This window comes from Geotrypetes seraphini, chromosome 4 (assembly GCF_902459505.1).
Source record: "Geotrypetes seraphini chromosome 4, aGeoSer1.1, whole genome shotgun sequence".
Taxonomy (NCBI): Eukaryota; Metazoa; Chordata; class Amphibia; order Gymnophiona; family Dermophiidae; genus Geotrypetes; species Geotrypetes seraphini.
In genome coordinates this window covers 258,560,378-258,581,656 of record NC_047087.1, presented here as the reverse complement: position 1 = coordinate 258,581,656, position 21,279 = coordinate 258,560,378, and the positions used below count along the sequence as shown (strand labels likewise).

At 41.1% G+C, this 21,279-nt stretch overlaps 1 protein-coding gene across 1 annotated transcript in view; it reads right to left on the bottom strand.

Moving 5' to 3' along the window:
* TNKS2 (tankyrase 2) overlaps positions 1-21,279 on the bottom strand; it is a 209,129-nt gene that overhangs the window by 116,143 nt on the left and 71,707 nt on the right. The window contains exons 8-9 of the mRNA XM_033941178.1: positions 15,244-15,430; positions 9,411-9,532 (exon numbers count right to left, since the gene is read on the bottom strand). Of these exons, the coding sequence (XP_033797069.1) occupies positions 9,411-9,532; positions 15,244-15,430 (309 nt within the window). The remainder of the gene's footprint in view (positions 1-9,410; positions 9,533-15,243; positions 15,431-21,279) is intronic.

Genomic DNA, 21,279 nt, shown 5'->3' with positions numbered 1-21,279 from the left:
CATATTGTTTTCTTTCTTGAAGTATCCAGAAATTGCACTATAAAAAATAAAATTAATTATGCTGGAAATGTAGTATATGGCCAGCAGAGTCAATTATAAAAAAATACTTTGGTAGCTACATTCTCACACCAGCACTGCACTCCTGCTAGAAGACAATAATGGAAATTACAACTATTGCTAAGGAAACAGCAAATCTCCTTCCTTCTTTTATACTCTACCACCAAGTTCATCAACTGATCTGTGGAGATAGAGGGGCCTGATGGAGAAAGCCTAACTGCACTTTACCATGGGTTGTGTGTGAGCAATAATGGCCGATCAATGCAGAAAGATGGAGCAGAGGTTAACTCACGTGGAAAATAGACACATGCTACATTCAAATGTATGGTGATTAGCAAAGGTAAGAGCCTAATCTTTCAATCTTCTTTCTTGTAAATCCACACTTTATTCTGGGACCAATGGGTTATTTTTTTCCTCCCACCAGGGTCTGTAGGAAGCCTCAAAACTTCAGAGAATTTCTTCCCCCTTCTCCCCCACATATCTCATCACTGAGCAAGCTCCAGAGCTTAGCAATCTTCTCTTAATTCAAATACACGCTGGCCAATATAGCACAATAATAATTTTCAGTGACGCTGCAGGTAAACTTATGCTAGTGCCTATGGGATATCAGCCCCCCCCCCCTACAAAAGCAGCATAACTCGCTGGGGTTCAATTCCTCATTCCTCCCAATATGGCAGAAGCTTTCTTATCTTATCATTTTATATTGTTTGCTTATTTCATAGCTTAAATAGTTAGATTTAAATAAATATTTAGCTTTTCAGCCTTTCAGTAGTTGGGACATATCTACTGAAAGGCTGAAAAGCTAAGTTATTTATTTAAATCTAACTACTTAAGCTATGAAATAAGCAAACAATATAAAATGATAAGATAAGAAAGCTTCTGCCATATTGGGAGGAATGAGGAATTGAACCCCAGCGAGTTATGCTGCTCGGGGGGTAGTCTGATATCCTAAGTTTACCTACAGCGTCACTGAAAATTATTATTGTGCCAGAGCTCAGCAGTCAGTAACAAAGCAGCCAGGAAAATTTGTACAAGATAACGAGAGAGAGAGGGGGAGGGTATAGGGACACTCCCCGACAATTAAGTATATTCTGCTCACAATTATACATGCAAAACAGCAACAAATCGGGATATCAAACATCAGTAACCTGAATGACAAAAACAATGCTATATCTGATGGCATTCTGATGGCACTGTAATAAAAGCTGGACAGAAAACAGAAATTCAGCTTACCAATATTGATAAAGGCAGACTTCCTGATGCACATAGAAAGTGGAAACCACCTCCAAAAGAAAGGAAGGAACAGTACACAGCCTCACCTTGGAAACTGTAATACACGAAAGGGATCCCTGCAGGAGAAAGAAAGTGAGCTTGAAGCTCCGAAACCCTGCGGGCTGAAGCAATAGCCACCTGTAAGACTGTCTTGATCGTGAGATCCATCAGATACACCTGTTCTAGAGGCTCTTACGAGGGATGAGCTAGAGAGCAAGGAACCAGATTAAGGTTCAAAGTCATACCAGGAAGGGGCAAGGGAGGCCTTAAGACACAATGTGCCTCGTAGAAAACCACATTCGGATGAACTGCGAATGAGCCTCTCAGAGAAGGAGGGCCCATACACGGAAGACCCACAATCTGAAATCGGAGCGAAGCTACTGCTAGACCTTTCTTCTGGCTATTCTGCAGAAACTCCAGGACCTGAAGAAATGATGAAGGAGAAGGGTCCGCCTGTCTCAGGGCTCACCAGGCCTGGTAACCCCACCAAGCCTTCACATAGGCTGCCACTGTGGTCTTCCGGTTGCTGCGAAGCATGTCAATCACTGCCGAAGAATAGCCCCGGCAATTCACTGCCACGCTCAGACCATAACGCATAAGACCAAAGCGGTCCGGATCCTGCATAGCAAGTGGACTCTGTATTAGAGTTTGAGAAGGTGAGAATGACAAGGGAGCCAAAGCCCTCGATCCTGCTGCACGAGAGAGAGAGAGAGAGAGAGAGAGAGAGAGAGAGAGAGAGAGAGAGAGAGAGAGAAAGCAGTTCACTCGGCTGTTTTCCTTAGGCATAAGAGGGCCTAGTGGGCCATGAAAAAGAAAGAAAACCTGAAAAGTACCAAAAAACCTAATTAAAGCGTTCTAAGACTTACAAATGATGAAGAAGCATATTTTACCCAAAACAGCAAATGGTAAAAGAGCCGACAAGAGGCGACGCCACCTTGGACTTGGTCCTAAATGGTCTCACCGGACCGATAACAGAAGTAGAAGTCATGGTTCCACTGGGAACGAGTGATCACAATGTAATCAACTTTAAACTTGGCATCGGGAAAGGGAAACATGCCAAAACCTTAACCACCACCTTAAACTTTAAAAAGGGTAAATATGATTGCATGAGAGCCATGGTAACAAAACGACTCGAGAAGATGGTCGACAAACTTGAAACAGTAGATCAGGCATGGTGCCTATTGAAAAATACTATTGCAGAAGCACAAGATCTCTAAATTCCAAGGATTTCCAAAGATCGGAGAACTAAAGGCAAAGGAGAACCGGCATGGCTTACCATAAAGGTGAAGGAAGCCATAAAAGAAAAGAAGGACTCTTTCAAAAAATGGAAATGCACGAAGACAACCGAAGCCTGGAACAAACATAAAGATGAACAGAAGAAATGTCACAAGGCGGTGAGGGATGCAAAACAGGACTATGAGGAAAAAATAGCCCAGGAGGCCAAAAACTTCAAGCCCTTCTTTAGATACGTGAAAGGGAAAAAACCTGCAAAAGAGGCAGTGGGACCCCTGGACGACAAGGGAAGAAAAGGGTACATCAAGGAAGATAAACAAATCGCAGACAAACTAAATTCCTTCTTTGCGTCCGTCTTTACGAAGGAGGACACCTCAACAATACCTGAAGCGGAGAAACTGTTTACAGGAGAAATAGAGGACAGCCTCACCACAGTTGAAGTGAACTTAGATCAGATATACTACCAGATCGACAAACTTAAAAGTGACAAATCCCCTGGACCGGATGAAATTCACCCGAGAGTCTTGAAGGAATTGAAGGTTGAAATCGGAGAGTTATTGCAAAAACTTGCAAACCTGTCAATCAGAACTGGTCAGATACCAGACGACTGGAGGAAAGCGAACGTCACGCCAATTTTCAAAAAAGGATCGAGAGGAGAACAGGGCAGCTATAGACCTGTGAGTCTTACGTCTGTCCCCGGCAAGATGATTGAATCACTGATCAAGGATAGCATAGTTCAGCACTTGGACACACACGACTTGATGAAACCCAGTCAACATGGATTCAGGAAAGGGAAATCGTGTTTGACGAATTTACTCCAATTCTTTGAGACCGTGAACAAGCAAATTGATAGTGGAAAGCCGGTGGACATAATATACTTGGACTTCCAGAAAGCATTTGACAAAGTTCCACACGAAAGACTTCTCAGGAAACTACAAAGCCATGGCATAGAGGGAGATATACAAAGATGGATAGGCAAATGGCTGGATAACAGGAAGCAGAGAGTGGGCATAAATGGGAAGTTCTCCAACTGGGAGAAAGTGACTAGTGGTGTACCCCAGGGCTCGGTACTTGGGCCGATCCTTTTTAATATTTATATCAATGACCTGGAAAACGGAACATCCAGTGAGATCATCAAGTTTGCAGACGACACAAAACTCTGCCGGGCAATCAGATCGCAGGAGGACAGTGAGGAACTCCAGAGCGATTTGTGTCGGTTAGAAAAATGGGCGGAGAAATGGCAGATGAAGTTCAACGTGGAGAAATGCAAGGTAATGCATTTAGGCAGTAAAAATAAGGAATACGAGTACAGAATGTCAGGTGCAACTCTGGGAAAAAGTGAACAAGAAAGGGATCTGGGTGTACTGATAGATAGGACCCTGAAGCCGTCGGCACAATGCGCGGCAGCGTCAAATAGAATGTTGGGCATGATAAAGAAAGGAATCTCGAGTAGATCGGAGAAAGTTATAATGCCGCTTTATAGGGCAATGGTCAGACCCCACTTGGAATACTGCGTCCAACATTGGTCTCCCTACCTAAAGAAGGATATAAAACTGCTGGAGAGGGTGCAGAGACGAGCAACTAAACTAGTGAAGGGTATGGAGAAACTGGAATATGAGGATCGACTTAAAACACTGGGATTGTTCTCCCTTGAGAAAAGGAGACTGCGTGGGGATATGATCGAGACCTTCAAAATACTGAAAGGAATCGACAAAATAGAGCAGAGAAGATTATTTACATTGTCCAATTTGACACGGACAAGAGGACATGAAATGAAGCTAAGGGGGGGGCAAGTTCAGGACTGGCTCCTCTCCAAAATGGTTTTGGAGAGGAGCCAGCTTTATATGGACTATATTGGTAGAGGTGAAAATTCTGGATAATGCAATACTCCCCTGAAGTAGCCTTGTAGGAGAAACAGAAGGACTTTTCTGTTGGGACACGACCTGAAGAATCGTTAGAACCATCTTTTTTTCAGATGAGTGAACGTTTTTTGTTCTTATTGTTGGCAGTATTTTCAGGCTTCTACAATTACTTACACCTGTGAAGTTGAGCTGTTGCCCTCATAAGAAAAAAATTTTTTAGCTTGGTTCCGGTTCACACTGAAAAATAGATTAGTAATACTACTGACTGGGCTCACACAAAAAAGTTTGAAAAAGAAAAAAGAGTTTTTGACAAAACGTATGAATGAGAATTATTTAAATGTACACGGAGTTTTTTTATGAACCCGTGATGATGTGAGTTGGTTCAGGCACTTGTGTAGTCCTGGCCTCTCACAATTGAGGTTCATTTTTCTCCGTTGTTTTATGTCTACATTATTTTTCATATGTTGTGTTATTGAGAGTGTGTAGCCTGAAGGTCTTTGTTAAATGTGGTGTGAACGATGTCCAGCTACTAAAATCTATATTCAATTTGTTTGGTATACATTCTGATTTATTCAATTGAATCTCCTGTTATATTTAGTTGTACAACTCTGGCTATAAAATAAGCCAGGTGTATACCTAGCAGGGCCTCCGCGTGTGCGGATCGCCGGACTTGATGGACCGAAGGTCTGATCCGGAGATGGCGCTTCTTATGTTCATTTGGTCAAAGACAAATCATGAAACTCAAGCTGAGGGGAGCTACACAAGCATGTATGATCTGGTCCATTGAGGGGGGGGAAGAGGAGGGAGGGGGAGCGTGGAACTCGCTGAGTCCCATGCAACAGAAATGGGCAGGAAGGTGTGTGCATGTGCATGCTCTAAAACACTGTGGTAAACGAGCTGAAGTGCTCTCATATAGGCTCAAATAATGTTATCTAGTTGTAAGAACTGTACCTTGCTTGTCTTCAGAGAATTATTAATTGCAGCAATAAAGAAAGTCATCAAATAACCTATCCTACATTGAAAATTGACAACGAAGTTAAAGGTAAAGAAATATTAGGTTCCTCCCTCGATAATCTTCTTTCTTGTAGATGTGTCTAGTGGTCCTGAACCATAGAGTTTTGCATCTGAACTTGCAAATTGCTTGAAGAAAACTGTCAATCATCTTTTCAACTCCACCTTCTTCCCAGGGAGTTGCTTCTGCCACCTCAGTTCATACAAAAGCAATCAAGTAGCATTGTAAGAAAGACATAACTGGATGAGGGAAACGGGAAAGAATCCCCAACAGTACTATTATGTTCTGCTCTATTAACAAAAATCATCAACAAACATTATAACATTCAAACAGCTGCTATAAAACAGATACAAAAACGTGTGTAACCAGCACGAAGCTTATAAAGAGCTCATAGCTACTCACATGTCCCGCTATCCAGCGGAGACCTGATACAGACTTTACACTCTGGAGAGTGTTCCTTTTTTTTATTGCTCTCAGTTCACTTGAAGAGACAGTGATTTCTCCAGTTCCAGACTGATTCCAATGCACAAGACAGGCAAAGCTCACGTATAAGATGGGGCTTCAGGACCACTAGACATCTACAAGAAAGAAGATTATTGAGGTAGGACCCTAATCTTTCTTTCTTGTGCAATATGTCCAGTGACCCTGAACCATAGGGATGTAACCAAAACAATCCCACAGTCTAGGTGGGCCCACTGGGCCTGCCTTCAGAATAGTGGACCCGAAAGCGGCACCATTCCTGGCTGCTACATCCATCCTACAGAACCTGGTAAAGGTAAGGATGGTAGACCATGTAGCTGCTCTACAGATCTTCTCGGGCGAGACAGCCCTAGTCTCTGCCCATGAGGTAGCAACTCCTCCGGTGGACTGAGCTTTCAATGCAATTGGCAGCTGCTTACCGCAACCCACATACACAGAGGAAATGGCCATCTTAATTCATCTAGAAACTGAAGCTTTAGACGTTGGCCTTCCTTTCTTGGCATGACTAGTTGGAACAAAAAGGTGATATAAAACTCATTGTTAACTTTGAGGTACTGGAGGAGAGCTCTCTTGACATCCAGCAAATGCAACACTCTATCCTTTTTCTTCGACTCCGTAAGGTGGAAAGCAGGTAAATAGACTTCCTGATTAATGTAGAAGGTCAAGACAACTTTTGGCAAGAAGGACGGAATCATGCAATAGGAGAGTTCTGCTTCCATAATTTTGAGGAACGCTTCCCTGCAGGAAAGAGCATGCAACTGATGTAATCACCACCAAGAACACCATCTGCATCACTTGGCCTGCCACAAAAGGACAGAATCTTCGAGAGCCTTGAAAATTGCCCCGTCCTAGACCCCAAGGCATCCCGAATATGTCTGATAAGGCCTTGGGACAATGGTCCACAACACTTGCCATTAGGTCGTCCAGATCCTGAAAGGGGAGACTGCTCAATGTGGCTTTAGAGGCAGAATCTCCTGCCCAATGTCTGATCCAGAGCATCCGTCAAGCAATAATCGCATAGACCGACACCTTGCTTACAATTCTGATTTCATATAGAGTGTCTGCTATATAATTCACCCCAGATAGGCGCATTTGGGGATCTTTGTTGTTCTCCGGGCCCGAGGCTCGAGACAGTCTGAAGTGGCAAGTTATGGCTGCCAACTTAATCCCTAGAGCCAAGGCTTCAAATTGCCTCTTGAAAAGCAAGTCCGCTTTACAGCCCTGTGGATCTTTTAACATCACATCTCCTTCACTTGGAAGGGATGTGTGTTTGGTGACCTATGCCAACAGCAAATCATATTCTGGTTGAACAAATAGCTGCTGAAAATCAGAGCCATTGGGTAAAGCTTGGTCATAGCCTTAGCCACCTGCAGGGAGCCCTCTGGAGACTCCCAATGGTTTGTGACCAGCTTTGTGATGTCCGGATGCAAGGAAAAGCATGCAGTCAGAGCAACAGAGCTGCTCATAACTGAGCACAGATGAGGGTACTGGAGGAACTTCCAGCTTCAATTTGCTTAGCGAGGCAGAAATAACGCACAAGAGCACAGTTGAAAAGCCAGTGTACCGTGGGGTCTTCCCCCTGGTCCAGGGATCTCTGAGCACCAAGTCTTCTTGACCGCTATTCTCATGCAAAAAAAAAAAAAAAAACCCAGATTTTGCCAGTGAAACTTCATCTTGAGATAACAGTAGCATGAAATCGTTTCCATCCTCCCAGTCTACGTATATCAGACTGAACTTCCTGGTCCAAACATGTGTCTAATCTAGCCGGGGTGCATGCTAAGGGAAGCCCCCCTGTGCAACCATCCATGGTATGCTTCCAGCAGACGCTGAGGGACCCTTGGCAGTTCAAATAGGCATTCCACATGAGGTTCACAAAATCCAGGGTGAAGTCTTGTACTGGGGATCTCGAGGACCCTGGCAAGGATGCACTTGGCCAATGCACCTTCAGAGGGTTCTGGAAAGGGTGTCTTCCCTTGGGAACGCGCTTCTTGCTGATTCCCAGTCCTAGAGGACTCAGAGGAGGCTGAGCACAATGCTTCCATCCCTCCCCCATGCACTCTTGTCACATGCTCCTTGGCCTGCCATCCAGTGCAAACCTGGCATGATATAGGGGCAGAAAGGCCTGAGAGGACATCCCTGTCAATTTTAAGCAAACATAAGAATATAAGAAGTGCCTCCGCTGGGTCAGACCAGGGGTCCATCGTGCCCAGCAGTCCGCTCCCGCAGCAGCCCATCAGGTCTATGACCTGTAAGTGATCCTTTGTCTAAAACCTTTCAATCCCCATTTTTCTTCTATATATACCCTTTCATAATCCTATCTCTACCTCTATCTATACCCCTCAATCCCCATATCCTTCAGGAACTTGTCCAATCCTTCCTTGAATCCCCTTAATGTACTCTGTCCTATCACATCCTCCGGAAGCGCATTCCAGGTGTCTACCACCCTCTGAGTGAAGAAAAATTTCCTAGCATTGGTTCTAAACCTGTCCCCTTGTTCTTGTAGTTCCCAATAGGCTGAAGAATCTGTCCCTTTCCACCTTCTCTATGCCCTTCATGATCTTGTAAGTCTCTATCATGTCTCCTCTGAGTCTCTACTTCTCCAGGGTGAAGAGCCCCAGCCTTTCTAACCTGTCTGAGTATGAAAGGTTTTCCATACCTTTTATCATTTTGAAAGCCACCCCCTCTCCCCCTCCCAAAAAAAAAAAAAATTCCCATTAGGCTATAATAGCCTTAATGTGCCATATGGTCCCTACCTGCTTTAGCATACGAAGTGAACTGGAACAAATGAAGAAGAAATCTGCCTCACATATTCGCTGGACAAACCTGATCTTTGGGTTGCCAGTTGGACCAAGGTCAGACGGAGCTTCAATTCCCAGAAAACCGCAAGACAAACCATGCACTCAAGCTCCTGAATTAAATCAGGGATGTGAGCAGCTACATAGGAGAAGGCCCCTGAGCTTCAAAAATACAAAGGCAGGCAGGCTAGATAGGTGTCCTTGAGGGCTGATCCTGCTAACAGCAGACTTCTGCAATGCATGTCTCTGTCTTATCTCAGGTGGAGGTCCCAACAAATAGGAATCTCTGGGCACCAAGACTTCAATCAAACACTTGGAAAAAAAATACCCCAAAATATTAAAAACCGCAGAGCAGGAACACTTCTGAGCAACTTGCCTGCAGAAAAACTGAGGGGCAGGAGCAGCTCCCTGGGAATGAGGAGTTGAAAAGATTGACAGTTTTCTGCAAGCAATTTGCGGGTTCAGATGCAAAACCCTATGATTCAGGACCACTAGACACATTGCATGAAAAAGAAATTTACAGTAACTTACAACTAAACCTAAATATGAAATTAACTGAATTGCCATGGAGTTGTTTATAAATCAATATTGTTTCTGAGAAAAAGTGATTTTAAAATGTTAGATCATTAATTCTAGCCTAAGATATACAACCTTACTACTTACTCTACCCAACAGGATAAAAATGTGACTAAATCTTACCAGTGCAGTTTCATGAGTCTGTGGGTGCTTGAAGTTCACTATCTCTAAAGAAAGATGCTTTTTTATGCGAGCTACATCTGATTCCCGAGCAGCCTGCAGCAAAGAATGACCTTTGAACTCATCTAGGGAAGAAAAAAAAAAAAAGCAAACTAAAGCCCATAGCCAAAACCAAGTATGTATTACATACCTAAAAAATCTGACCACCACCAATTTCTTTGGCTGAACCATCTTTTGTTTTAGATAGGGTAAGAAGAGAAGAAAAAATTCTTACCTAATAATTCTTTCATTTAATCATACCAGGCAGCTCAGACAAATGAGTAATGACATCTACCAGTGGAAAGAGACAGTGAATGAAAGTAGTTCCAACCTAGAATGTTCAGTATTTTGATTAGCCAAGCAATGGTACTCTTAACACACATACAGTCAACAAAGTTTAAGATGACCTCTTCCATTCAGCCATGGCTTACTCAGCCAATAATTTCCAGACACAAGAAACAAAACTCCATGACAAACAGGAACTACTAAGTAAGGCGAAGTAAAACAATGCTCGCTAGAGGAACCTGAAGGTAAGTCCAAGCAACCTATAAAGGAGAAGACTAAAGGAAACAAGTAGGGAGGGGGTTCTGGACTTCTCACAGGACTAATGGAAAGAATCAGGTAAGACAATTTTTCTTTCCTTTGCATCCATAGCAGAGAAGTCCAGACAAATGGGATGTTGCTAAGCAGTTACCCAAACAAGGGGTGGGATACAAAACACCTGTACAGAAAGGCTAGTGCTAGGCAAAATATGGAGCTGAAAACAGCATAGAGTTCTTATGATGACGAGGAAATTAAAAAGGCAAGGTCCTTTGAACAAAGAAGGAATTGAACCAGGTAATACTATGCTTAAAGAAGAAAATAAGTGGTCATTGCACTCATACACAAAAGCAACATACTGCAGCAGACATAGCTGAAAGGTCTCCGTAATTGAAGCAAAAAAGATGACAACAGAAGATAGGTACAGATGCCTACCAATATACTAACGAAAAGCAACCCTAGATCTCATGCAGACGAGATACAAAAGAGAAGTGACTGGACAATACCTGGAAAAAACAACTAGGAAGCCCAAATAGGGAGACTACTAAAGTAAGCTGGATTCAGACTTCTCAAGGCTGCAAGAACATAGTGAATAAGGTATGGATATACCAAGATATCTGACAGCAAAAGAGCGTTTACCAAGACTCCCAAAACAAGGCAAATCAGTGAAGCTTAGACTACTGTTCCCCAAGATGCAATAGCTTGGTCACCACTTCCATCCAGCTAGGACATCTGCTGGAAAATCGTAGCAGGGTTGTTGGTAAGATTAGAGATGAAAAGAGATCCACTGAATTGAAAAGAACAACTATGGCTGGAAAACATTCCAGCGCCAACATGGAAAATGGACTGTACAAACAGCCCCAATTCCTAGAATCCTACTGGGATACATAGACAGAAACAGAAATGAAGCAGCCGCATGGATGCTGACCACTGTGGATACTATAGAAACCTAGTTGCCAAAGCAACCAAGCTATACAGCCAAAACCATGAACAAGACTTGTGAGAGACTGATGCCTAAGCACTATCCAGGATGAGAGTTAGAGCATTTGACTATGCAGGAGGCAGGCACTGGTGCTCTCATCCCAGCTAGGCTAGTGTTGGAACAGTTGTACCAACATTATGGACGTTGGCGTATTCGTGCCATTCAGAGGAGCTTTGTGGCTATACTAACCAGGCTAGCTAGAAGACTGCATCAGTAGAATGAAGGTGAGCACTGTAGCAGAGATGTTCAGAAGTGAATTGCTGGCATGCACAGGAGGTGATCCTGGTACCCAGGTGAGCCTTATATCTGCACCTTATAGGTAGTCTTGAAAGGATGCAATAGGGAAGGAATAGCCTCCAGGGACCAGAAGACTATCTATCCTTCACAGAGAAAGACATCCACAGCTCCTAACCACCAATAATGAGAAACACAAATATAGTCTCATCGAAGTGGCTTTAAAGCCATGCTACACAGAGTGCTATTTTAATCATTGACAAATGATGCATCTGAACAGCAGCAGAGATTATATAGTCCAAGCTACACCAAGAGTAAGGCTGTAGGATCTCTCAAATGATCCTTGTTGTTGCCACCCCTGCTGATAGTGCATGAACAAGTGAACCACCCACTAGGCTAAAGAAGAGGGTGTCAAAGGCATCAGAAGCAGCTGTGGCCGTTAGAATGCCACCAAGGATATGACACACCAACAGGTAATGTGGTTATAAGAAAAAGGCCACTGTTAGAGGTGCAGGCACCCAGGTCTGCCAGATCAGCGACAGGCTGGATAGTGCCAAAACCATGGCATGTGCTGCCGCTGTAAAACAAAGACTGCCGATGACGCCATAATATATTACCACCACTGTCAATGAGAAACTTTGGCTGCTGTTGTGTGCAAACAGCTGGAGTTGAAGTTGAGGAAAGTGCACCCTATGACATTGAGATATAGCAATTGCTGAGACAGCAGAATGAAGCTGATTGACATGGCAGTTCATGAGATAAGTAGCTACTAATGAAATCATTTTTAAAAAAGTGGCTGCTGCCGCCGAGCAAAACCAGCTAGTGTGGCAGCTGTGTTAAGCGGGCTGCAAGTGTCGCCGAGAAGAGTGGTGAGCGACTATTACAGTTTGCCTCCATTCGCCTATGTGGAAGGCAATACCATAGCAACTGAGATAAGTGGACTCCAAGTGCAGCCGCATTGTTGTAGCAGTTACAATGTGCAGGCTGCTAAGGAAGCGACAAGGTTTCAGTTGCATTTGCTGAGGGGTAGTTTCTTAAAACTAAAATCTGCCTTTAACGTGCTCACTAAACTGGTTCCAGCCGATTTAGAATGCATGTATTTTAGCGGTGGATTATCAATACGGGCTTACTGAGGTCTTTTCTGAGTTTTCTAGCAGTTTCTGATACTGCCATGCAAATGTAGTACAATTTTATTATTATTAAAATGATTATTTCAAGTGATTCTCTAACCTCACTGTGCCATTTTTGCAGCCAAAGTTTACCAACAGGTCTCAGCTATCGTTCCTTACTTTCTAATTAGTGCCTGAGAGCTGATTGGCTCAGGCACTAACAGGAAAGTAAGGTTTGATAGCTCAGACCCCCCACCACCACACACACACACAAAATAATTAAAAAAATTGAAGATGGCAGGAGAGATGCCCACTCTCTGCTGCTGCGGCACACAATCATCTGACACTAATATCCCCCCCCCCCACAGGAGAAATGGCCACTCCTTCCCGTTGCTGTCAAGCAACCCACCAACCCCCACCCCCTGGCAGTGGGAGAAATACTCTTTTAAGGCCCCAAGTGATGCACCCTTGACACCCCCCAGCAGTGGGAGAGATATTCACTCCCTCCTGCCACCACACAAACCCCCTTGACACCCCCCTCCCCTTACCTTACTTACTAGCCTACTCCCTCCGGCCAGCTGGCCCGCCTTTTCAAAATGGCAGGCCTTCCCCTCCCCAGTGCATCCTTTTATCTGTGAACATTTTTTACAATAATCTTTTCATCAAGATCATTGTTTCTACAGTTTTGGTTTTTATTGGTTGTCTCCTTTCCATTGTGGAACCCTTTTGTGATTCTTTCTTGCTTGCCAAAGATACAATGAAAACATGTATACTCTTACTTGCACATGTATACACTTACCTGCAGGAAAATTTAAATAAGAAAGGTGAAGTGTTGCTAGTGAGTAACTTACAGAACAAAAGATTTAGAGCCTTCACAGGGGAGATCTGGAACTACAGGGTGTCACCCAGCCCCAGCCAAATTTTTACCCAACTCAACAAGGGAATAGGATAAATGAATGCAGTCACCTGAATGCGTGACAAGTGAACATGGGACTACTGAATGCAGAATTTTTAAAATTAAAATAATGCAATAGTAAGACAATAAACAAAAAAATAGGACTATATTTAATGTGGGGATAGGGAGGTATGTTATGTGATTTAATGGGTTTATTCCTGATGAATGGGATGGGTGGGGGAGGGGTCTTTTTATATGCATTTGACAATAATTATTAGAATGTAAAGTGATTTGTACAAATTATCTGATTGAATTTTGTACACTTGTTGCAAGAGTTAAAACTGAATAAAGAATTAAAAAAAAAAAAAAAAACACCACATTTGCTTTTATTGAATCATTCCTTTTATTATTACCTCCATATTTGAAAAGTTTTTTTTAATAAAATGCATAAAAAAATGTTATTAAGCTACTCGATAATTGCGAGTTATGGCACGCAAGTATTCTGTCAGACTTCTATTGCCGTAATCTTGAAAATACACTCATGAGTTTTGCGGTATTTCTTCAACTTGACAGGGGGACTGTTGCCTGACACAAGCTGTTTGTAAAAAGCATCTCTGCCCTTCTGCACTTTTATGAGGCCTTCAATAAACTTCCAAGATGGTAGGGTGGCACATTCCCAATTTGGCTGAGGCGACAAAGAGCGGCTTCGGAATGGTTGTTGGTGCTATCCTCGGCACACCCATGTTCTATCGAAAACATTCCACATGAGTGGAGGAAACAGGAACCCATCTACTTTTTCCTATGTGATAGTGATACTGGCTTCAATGAACACCGATAAGACAAAGTGGCAAGATCAAAGAAGTCCTATGCAATAGCCACTGAGCACTACATCAACTGGTGGCTTCAGTTAATGAACTATTAGATGAAACAACAATCTTAATAATTCCTTTGTATGTTCAATTAAAAATGACTGGCTTATCCTTGCTCGTGGGGGAATCATATGCTTCTGCAAAGCAGATGAACGTATGCCCAAGATTGTGTCAGATTATGGCTATAGAAGCCTAACAGAATACATTGCCAAATTTCACTGCATATATACAAGCAGAAATGTGAGATATGAAAGTTACATTTATAGCATAATATTAAAAGAAACTCAAAAGAAATGCAGAGCCCTTCTGACGTCTGGCTCCTGGTCCCCCCCCCCAATCTGCCCTGAAAAAGAAAAACATTACGATGAGATAAAGGCAAATGAGCTGCCCCACGTTCAGCTGTCCCATGGTCATTTGGCCACAGTCAGTTATCCTAGACCAGTTCAAACTAGGCCAGGAGAATATAATGGACATTACTAATTCTAGAGCTGCATTATACCCTTAAGGGATGGATCACTTGGAACTATTTTCATTTTGTCTCCTTCCACTGGTAGATGGGCATAACCCATTTGTCTGGACTGGTCTGGATGTGGAGGAAATCATATTAATCACTGCAGACGATAGCTAGCTGGGCATTTCGCCGGTGGGCTGCGTCAGGGTGTGGGAGTCACAGTAGGGGGAGACAGTGGGGGACACAGTACTAACAATGTACAGCATAGTGATCTGTGCAAAGGTAAGTGACTGATTCTTTCTTGACCTCTCACAGTTTGAAAATACACTGAAGCATTGTTTGCATGACTGTGAGGTTTATAAGTTTTGCTCGAGCAGGAGGTTTTTCAGCCTATAAAGTTATCTCCCTATCTAGTATGCTTTTTATCAGCTTTGCACTTGTAAGCATACGGGGATCTGAGGCTTTTCCTCCTTTGCTATGGTCAATATAATAAGACAGTAGTATGTTCTATGACACAAGAAAGGTATTTTTTATTATAGGAAATCTAGGATACCCATTTAAATAAATATACAAATGAAAGGAAATATGACAAAATTCCCACTGCAAAAATATTTTACTCCAATGTAGAGATGCATGCAACATTTTAAAAATTCCACTTATAATTCAGCTACAGTACCCATCTGCTTCATGCATTTATCATTGTTTTTTTATACTCACAAGCTAATCGCTCTTTTAACTGAGGTGTGGGGGCCAAATCAATGGCACTTTTATTATGACAGTTCAGTAGTGTTGGATCTGCACCATAACTTAATAAAAGAGAACAAACTTCCACTCTGTTCTTAGATGCTGCTTCGTGAAGGGAAGTAAACTGCCACAAATCCATTGCATTGACACATGCTCCATGCTAAAAATACAAACAAAACATTCTGTAAATTAAGACAGAAAATACCTCTACAAGTGATAACTAATAAAAGATCCTCAAGATTATATCTACATCTACCTTATATATTTTAAACAAAGTCCCATTAGCCTAACTTGTCAATCTTGTTTCTTAGGTGAATAGTAAACAAATATACTGTATACCCTCAGTAGAACACTTCCAGTCAAACACAGAATTTGTATATATATACTGAAACAAAAGCATTATTTCCTGCAGCACTGTTTTCTTCATTTGATTCAATGCCAGCTACACCACCCCATCTGATCTGTTCCATCATTTCAATATACATTATATTACATTACTTACTTTTGTCTTACATTCTGACTATAAAGTTCAAGGTAGATTACAGATCAAGAACTAGTACATTTATATAAGAATTACAATGCATCAAAAAATGACAGTATTAATAAAAGAATTAAAAGAATAAATTACAATTTCTAAGATAAAACATTCACAGAACAAGGCAGTCTTTAGTTTTCTTAAAAACACTATGACTAAGGGGCGTGGCTTGGGAGTGCACGAGTATGGACGGGTAAGGCAGAGGCTCCGTATAAACAGACATTCATGACTTAAAATACTAAAACAAAAATTTCAATTTAAACTCAAAACGAAGAAAATTGACAACATTATGGCTTCAGGAAAACAAAATAAATCGGAAATGGTGGTTTCTAATACCGGCAGTGTTAAAAGATCTAAGCTAGAGCCGGCAACACCATCGAAGTGCCCGTTGTCAAGGGAGAAGAGCGACATCGACTTTTGGAAGGAAATTCAAGAAATAAAGGAAATCCTTTTAAAAAACGCAAAAAAACTGGACGAGATACAAGAGGAAGTAACAACTTTAAATAAACGTACCGAAGTGCTAGAAATCAAAACAACTAAATTAGAAATGCGAATGGACAGCTTTGAAAATGAAAAAAGGCAATATAAACTGGACAGAGAAAAAATCTTTACACTCACCAGGGAAGTGGAGGATTGCCAGAATCGCATGAGGCGGAGTAACTTGAGACTTTTGGGCGTACCGGAAGGGGTGGAGAAAAACAACCCGGTCTCATTTGTTGAAAATTTTTTGATGAAAGTCCTGCCCCTCAAATCCAAATACCCAATAGAAGTTGAACATGCACATCGCATACCAATGAGAAGACCTGATACTTTAAAAGGTCCTCGCCCCATAATTTTCAAGTTGCTAAGACACCAACAAGTTTTAGAGGTGTTAAGAATGGCTAAGGAGCATGTGAATTTAAAATGTCAGGATGCCAAAGTCCACATCGTCCCTGATTTCGCTAAAACAATGGCAGATAAAAGGAAAAAATTTCTAGACATGAGGCCGAAGTTAAGAGACATCGGAGCTAGATTTGGCCTGATATACCCTGCGATTATGAAAATAACTATTGACAACAAAACTATGAGCTTTGATGAGCCTGTGAAGTTGGAAATGTTTTTAAATCAAAGGGAGCAGCCGATGTCAATTTAGTTTGACTTATTCACTTCCTGGAGTTGGAATTGATTCTTCTTGATTTTTATTTGATTTTATTTGTTATTCATCTTTAATATATTTGAGAATCTGCTAACTGACAGTTTGGCTCTGTTTATTTTGAATGGCAACGGTGAAATGGAATGCTGATGAAAAAGGCAGTTTGTTTCTCTGTGAGCCTTTAATATCTCTTTCTCAAAGGATGACTTTTAAAGTTGAAATGATTTGTTCCTTTGCTGTTACATATCTTAATAAGATATTAGAATCTCTGATATATGTTATTGCAATATATTCATGAAAATAAGATATTAATATACAGAGCTTATAGAGGCAGATTTAGATCATAGGTTATGATGAGTTAATGGAGATTTTGATAAGAATTCAATACAAAAGATTTCAGTTAGCAAATATTTTCAAGGGACTCTAGTTTAGGGTTTAGTAGGCTTCTTTGAGAATATTTAAGGAGAATATATATATTTAAAAATAAATAAATAATAATAATAATTTAAAAAAAAAGGAAAATATTTTATTAATGCTTAATTTTTATTTATAGGTTTCTTACAAGTCTGATACTTTTAGCAGACATATAGAGTTTCACATTCTCTTTTGTCATTTATAATGTGAGTGGAAGATCTTTATTTAGTTTCTTATTTTGATTTTTTAATATTTTGAAAATATTACATAAATTAATTGTAAAAATACATATGATTATTACATACAATATTGTTTTATAATTGAAGTCTGTATAGAGCTTTTAGTTTAGCTTTACTTGGTCTTGTATGTGCAGTTCCAGGTTTTATCAGTCAATATTAAGGGTGGGAGAGGGAGGGATGGGAGGGGGGTTAAAGGGATTTAATAATTGGGGAAGGGATGTTGGATTGGGAGATATAAATGAAGGTGGTGTTTATTCATTTCAAATGATTTCAGGTTTTTGTTCAAATATAATAATTGGAAGAGCTTTTGTAAAAATTATTTGGATTGATGGAGATTAAAATTTTTTCACTCAATGTTAATGGCCTTAATCACCCAGTAAAAAGAAAAAAAATGTTAGCATTTTTAAAAAGGCAACAGGCTGATGTGTATTATATTCAAGAGACACATTTGTCAGTGGTTGAATCCAGAAAGCTAGAAGATAATTGGGTGAAACACTGTTTTTTTCGCTCCTGCAATAGGGAAAAAGGCAGGAGTGGCTAAATTAGTGAACAAAAAATGTTTAGCGTCATTTAAAATGATAGATTTTGATCCTTTAGGGAGATGGATACGAGCGGAAATGAGAATGGGAAATAATACTTTGACTTTATTAAATATCTATGCCCCGAACTCGAATCAAAATGAATTTTTTATTAATATACAAAAATTAATACTCCCACTGGCTGCTTCTAATTTAATAGTAGCTAGAGATTTTAATGCTGTTATGGATCCTTTTTTGGATAAAAAACCAAGCAAAAATATAAAATCATTAGGATTAGATAATTTGGTGAATACTTGTAATTTGAAAGATATATGGCGTATTCTTCATTTTAATGATCAGGAGTTCTCTTTTTGCTCACCAGTTCATAAATCTTTTTCAAGAATAGATTACATATTGGTATCAAATTCTATAGTGCAACAAGTGACACGAGCTTCCATTGATCCAATTATTTTGTCTGATCATGGAGGAGTGTGGATTACACTTACACTAGATAATAATGAATACAATAGATCATTATGGAGGTTTGATAATACATTGGTTTCAGATTCAACTTTTCTTGAAGAAATTAAGTTAAAAATTTTGGAATTTTTCCAAATAAATACTTCAGCAGATATTAATGCGGAAATCTTATGGGATGCATTTAAAGCTACTATAAGAGGTAATATTATTTCTTATTCTGCGTATATTAAAAAACAACTTATTAAACAATTTTCAGATTTGGAAAAAGAAATTAAATTGCTGGAATCCAAATTAATAGATGATTGAAATCACGAAAATTTGCAAACTTTATTAAAGGCTAAAGGCAAATATAATGAAATTTCTTCAAAAATGGCAAGGAAAGATTTGTTTTCTCTGCAAACCTTGTATTATGGAAAATCTAATAAGGCAGGAAGTTTACTTGCAAATTATCTTAAAGCAAAAAAGAGAAGAATAAAAATAAGTGCAATAAAAGATGAGAAAGGAAATATGCATAATCAAACTAGTAACATTTTAAATCAATTTTTGGCTTTTTACAAAGAGTTGTATTCTTCCGAGTCTTCTGTTGATAAAGTTCAAAAAGGTATGGAATTTTTAAATCTTCTTGAGGGTCCAAAACTTCCTGATCATATAAAAAGAAGTTTAGAAGAACCTATATCATTAAAAGAATTAGAAACAGCATTGAAGTCTCTTAGAGTTGGATCCGCTCCAGGTGGGGATGGTTTTACTGTGGAATTCTATAAAACATTTCAAAATTCTTTATTACCCTATTTACTAAATTTATATCAGTTTCAACTTAATAAAGGTTGTATTAAAAGTACTATGGCAGAATCTGTGGTGATTGTTTTGCCAAAGCCAAATAAAGATCCCACTATGGTTTCAAATTACAGGCCAATATCATTAATTAATGTTGATGGAAAATTATTGGCTAAGGTTCTGGCATCAAGATTGGCAAAGGCTCTCCCTTACATAATTGTTGTACATCAAACGGGTTTCGTTGCTAATAAACATTCTTCTAACAATACAAGATTGACGTTTCATACCTTAAATTTAACTAAAATGATGAATGAACCAGCTTTTGCTCTTTCATTAGATGCAGAAAAAGCTTTTGATAGGGTAGAATGGTCATTCATGTATCAGGCTTTGGATTGGTTTGGTGTGGGTCCTGGTTTTGTTCAAATGATTAAAACTTTGTATAGCTCCCCTATGGCAAGACTATACATTAATAATAATTTATCTGAGAGTTTTAAATTACATAGAGGAGTTAGACAAGGATGTCCATTATCTCCTTTGCTGTTTGATATTATTTTAGAACTAGAGAGTTGCGCGGGGACAGAAATCCCACCCGTCCCCACCCGTCCCCGCCAAAGTCCCACCCGTCCCCGTGAGGAATCCCACCCGTCCCCACCCGTCCCCGTGAGGAATCCCTCCGTCCCCACCCATCCCCGCGAGGAATCCCCTCCGTCCCCACCCGTCCCCGCAAGGAATCCCCTCCGTCCCCACCCGTCCCCGCGAGGAATCCCCTCCGTCCCCGCCCGTCCATATAAACTTCAGAAATAGTTATTTCATTTAATTATGCTACTGAATTAAAGGCTCTGGTAGAAACCCATTTACAAATAAGCAAAAACACTTTATTAATTTGAAAATATTAATTGGGAAGAATACATACTTTGCAAATGGGTTTCTACCAGAGCCTCTAATGTGTATAAATTTTTATCAACACAACTAATATACTACTTTATCCTGAAGCAAAATAAAAAAAAAAGAAATATAATTCTTTTCCTACCTTTGTTGCCTGGTTTCTGCTTTCCTCATGTTCTCATTCAATTCCTTCCATCCACTGTCTCTCTTCCTTCTGCATCTTCCATTTGCTCTGTTACTGTGCCTCTCCCTTTCTTCCCCCTTCCAAATTGGTCTGGCACCCATCTTCTCTCCGCTCCCCCCATAGTCTGGCATCTGTCTTCTTCCCTGCCAGCGTCTTCTCCCTACTCTCTCTTCCCCATTTCCTTTCAGCGTCCTTCTCCCCCCATCTTCCCCATGTCCTGTCAGCGTCCTTCTCCCCCCTCTGTCTTCCCCATGTCCTTTCAGCGTCCTTCTCCCTCTCTGTCTTCCCCATGGCCTTTCAGCGTCCTTCTCCACCCCCCCCCCGTCTTCCCCATGTCCTTTCAGCATCCTTTTCCACCCCTTTGTCTTCCCCATGTGCTTTCAGCATCCTTCTCCCCCCTCTGTCTTCCACAAGTGCTTTCAGAGTCCTTCCCCCCCCCGCCCTTCCAATGGCCTTTCAGCGTCCTTCTCCACCCCTTTGTATTCCCCATGTGCTTTCAGCGGCCTTCTCCCTCCTCTGTCTTCAAGTGCTTTCAGAGTCCTTCCCCCCCTCCTCCCGTCTTCCCCATGGCCTTTCAGCGTCCTTCTCCCCCCTCCTTCTCTACCGCCCCGGGTGCAGCACAGCCGGCCAGGTCCCCTTACTTTTGTGGCACTTCCCCGACCGACTGACAACAGCCCCGGTCCGACAAACCTCCCTGCCCTTAACTGCGAATCTAAATTACCTTATTACAGCTGCTGTAAGAAGATAATTTAGATTCGCGGCTACAGGGCAGGGAGGATTGTCGGACCGGGGCTGTTGTCGGTCGGTCGGGGAAGTGCCACAAAAGTAAGGGGACCTGGCCGGCTGTG